This window comes from Montipora capricornis, chromosome 14, assembly GCF_036669925.1.
Source record: "Montipora capricornis isolate CH-2021 chromosome 14, ASM3666992v2, whole genome shotgun sequence".
NCBI classification, from domain to species: Eukaryota; Metazoa; Cnidaria; class Anthozoa; order Scleractinia; family Acroporidae; genus Montipora; species Montipora capricornis.
In genome coordinates, this window is record NC_090896.1 from 34,560,786 (window position 1) to 34,563,285 (window position 2,500).

At 40.2% G+C, this 2,500-nt stretch overlaps 1 protein-coding gene across 1 annotated transcript in view; it reads left to right on the forward strand.

The window, feature by feature from the left end:
* The window catches only part of LOC138033005 (uncharacterized), a 4,784-nt gene that overhangs the window by 314 nt on the left and 1,970 nt on the right, over positions 1-2,500 (forward strand). The window contains exons 2-4 of the mRNA XM_068880740.1: positions 820-903; positions 1,596-1,631; positions 2,409-2,444. Of these exons, the coding sequence (XP_068736841.1) occupies positions 838-903; positions 1,596-1,631; positions 2,409-2,444 (138 nt within the window). The 5' untranslated portion in view covers positions 820-837. The remainder of the gene's footprint in view (positions 1-819; positions 904-1,595; positions 1,632-2,408; positions 2,445-2,500) is intronic.

Below are 2,500 nucleotides of genomic sequence, written 5' to 3' on the forward strand. Positions count from 1 at the left end.
GTTAGCCCTACTGATGGAACTGGGCCCACACAAGGACAGAGATAAACTCTGACCAGGGTAGGAATTGAACCCACGACCTTCGGGTTAGATCTCCGCCGCTCTACCGAGTGAGCTACAAGGCGAGACGGGAGCAGGCCGTGGGAACTGAAAATGTTAAAGTCAAATGGTTCATATGGGATAGAAATCTAGCACTTCACGTTACACTACACTCTCTTCAGTTAATTCTGTTTAAAATATAAGTGCTACACGGCCAACGTTTGTATAAACGTAACCTTTCCTTGTACTTGTACATGTTAATTGCCGTGACTTTAACGTCTTCAGTTCCCACGGCCTGCTCCCGTCTGACCTTGTAGCTCAGTCGGTAGAGCGGCGGAGATCTAACCCGAAGGTCGTGGGTTCAATTCCCACCCTGGTCAGAGTTTTTCTCTGTCCTTATGTGGGCCCAGTTCCATCAGTAGGGCTAACGCTCACATGGTTCATATGGGATAGAAATCTAGCACTTCACGTTACGCTACACTCTCTTCAGTTAATTCTGTTTAAATATAAGTGCTACACGGCCAACGTTTGTATAAACGTAACCTTTCCTTGAACTTAAAACAGTGATTCACAGGGCTAAAAATCCCACTTCAGGCCTGTAATTGTCATCGAGTTCGGAATTCAACTTATTGGACAATATTTACTAATGAGATAGATCGAAAAGTACGGAAAATTGCAGGGTCGGTTTTTGGTTATATTCTCTCTTCATTAACAGAAAGTCTATTTTTTAACACAGTTTATGCGAGCTCTTAAGTTTATCAATCCTTTTATTGACATCTTTAGTCGATTGTGCAAACCGAAATGGATCGCCTATTTCTCCAGTTGGCTTTTGGAATCACCTTCTTGAGTATCTCATGTTATTCCAAGGTAAAAACATCTTTTAATTATAATTTTGCTAGTTTCTAAAAGAACTTCAAACCTGTTCCAGAGATGCTTATAAATGCTAACCTGAAAAGAAAGCAAGTTGAAAGTTTGACGGGCAGGGCTAAACGTGGCACTTAATCGTGACGACAAGGGAAAAACCTGATGGGTTCGAATTCTTTACTTAAAGCGAACGATGTCGGATAAATAAATATTAAGTAGTTCGTTTCAGATTTAGTGACAACAGTGATCTGAAATAAACTGTTCTCATAAAATGCACGCGAAGTTGACTGGCAATTAACGTTCAGTAATTAGGATTTAATAAGGATTAAAAGTGAAAAATTAAAGTTTTGTAATTTAGAATCAAGAACACGCCTTTAGTGGTATTAACGTCCCACAAGGTGTCTGAAGCTCAAACAAAATTATACTCATAAAGTAAGCCCCCGGCCACCTTCCTTCAGCAATTGCTTCTCCAAATTCTCCTTTTGAAATCCTATACCTACATAAACGTGATGTTGACTTCGGGAGGAACGATTATTTAGGGGTCAGAAAAGTTCGAAGTTTAAATTTTACGTCGCCCAACAATTCCGGGAGCTTGATTCTGAGCACGCCTATTGCGAACATTTTTCTATCTCCCATAATAAATTCGTAAAAGTACAAATCACAGTTTGTTTGTTTTGTTTTGTTTTTTTCGTCAGCCATTTGATCTTGGGTCACTTTCTTCGCAAGTTCAGGTAAGAAAGAGTCTGATAACACGCAGAAGATCAGTTATGTCACAGGCTCCCCAAGCTCAGTTTGAGGGAAAGCCAACAAAAATATAAGGATTTGTATTGGATTCCCGATAAAATACTCGAAAAGACAACTTTACAAAAAAATTATCAATAAAAAGACCTAAGCCTTGCTGCCAATGTGGGTCGCCTCCTTCCTGTGTGTTTTTGAGCTATTTCAATTCCTCGGTCGTCAACGGTATTACAAAATACCAAGGCTGCACACCAAATTCTCGGGAACCCACCAAATTGAGTCAAATAGTCCTGGATAAAATGTTTCCACGGTTACAATTTCACATCGGATACAATTGACCAATATTAAACTTTCATTTCAACCCACCAACAAAGAAATAGCAGCCCTGCGACCGACCTCAGGCGGTAGTTCGTCCACTCAACCGGCTTTGTAACTGAGCCCTAACTGGGGTCCTGGACCGTAGTTTGTTAACAAACTTTAAAAAAACATTGCGAAAAATTGATCGTTGACAAACTACGGTCTAGGACCCCAGTTAGTGCTCAATTAGTTACGGAGGGCAGGGTTACAAAGCCTACATAAACTTAATGTTTACTTCGGAAGGAACGATTATTTAGGGGTCAGAAAAGTTCGAAGTTTAAATTTTACGTCGCCCAACAATTCCGGGAGCTTGATTCTGAGCACGCCTATTGCGAACATTTTTCTATCTCCCATAATAAATTCGTAAAAGTACAAATCACAGTTTGTTTGTTTTGTTTTGTTTTTTTCGTCAGTCAAATGATGTTGAGTCACTTTCTTCGCAAGTTCAGGTGAGAAAGAGTCTGATAACACGCAGAAGATTAGTTCTGTCACAGGCTCCCCAAGC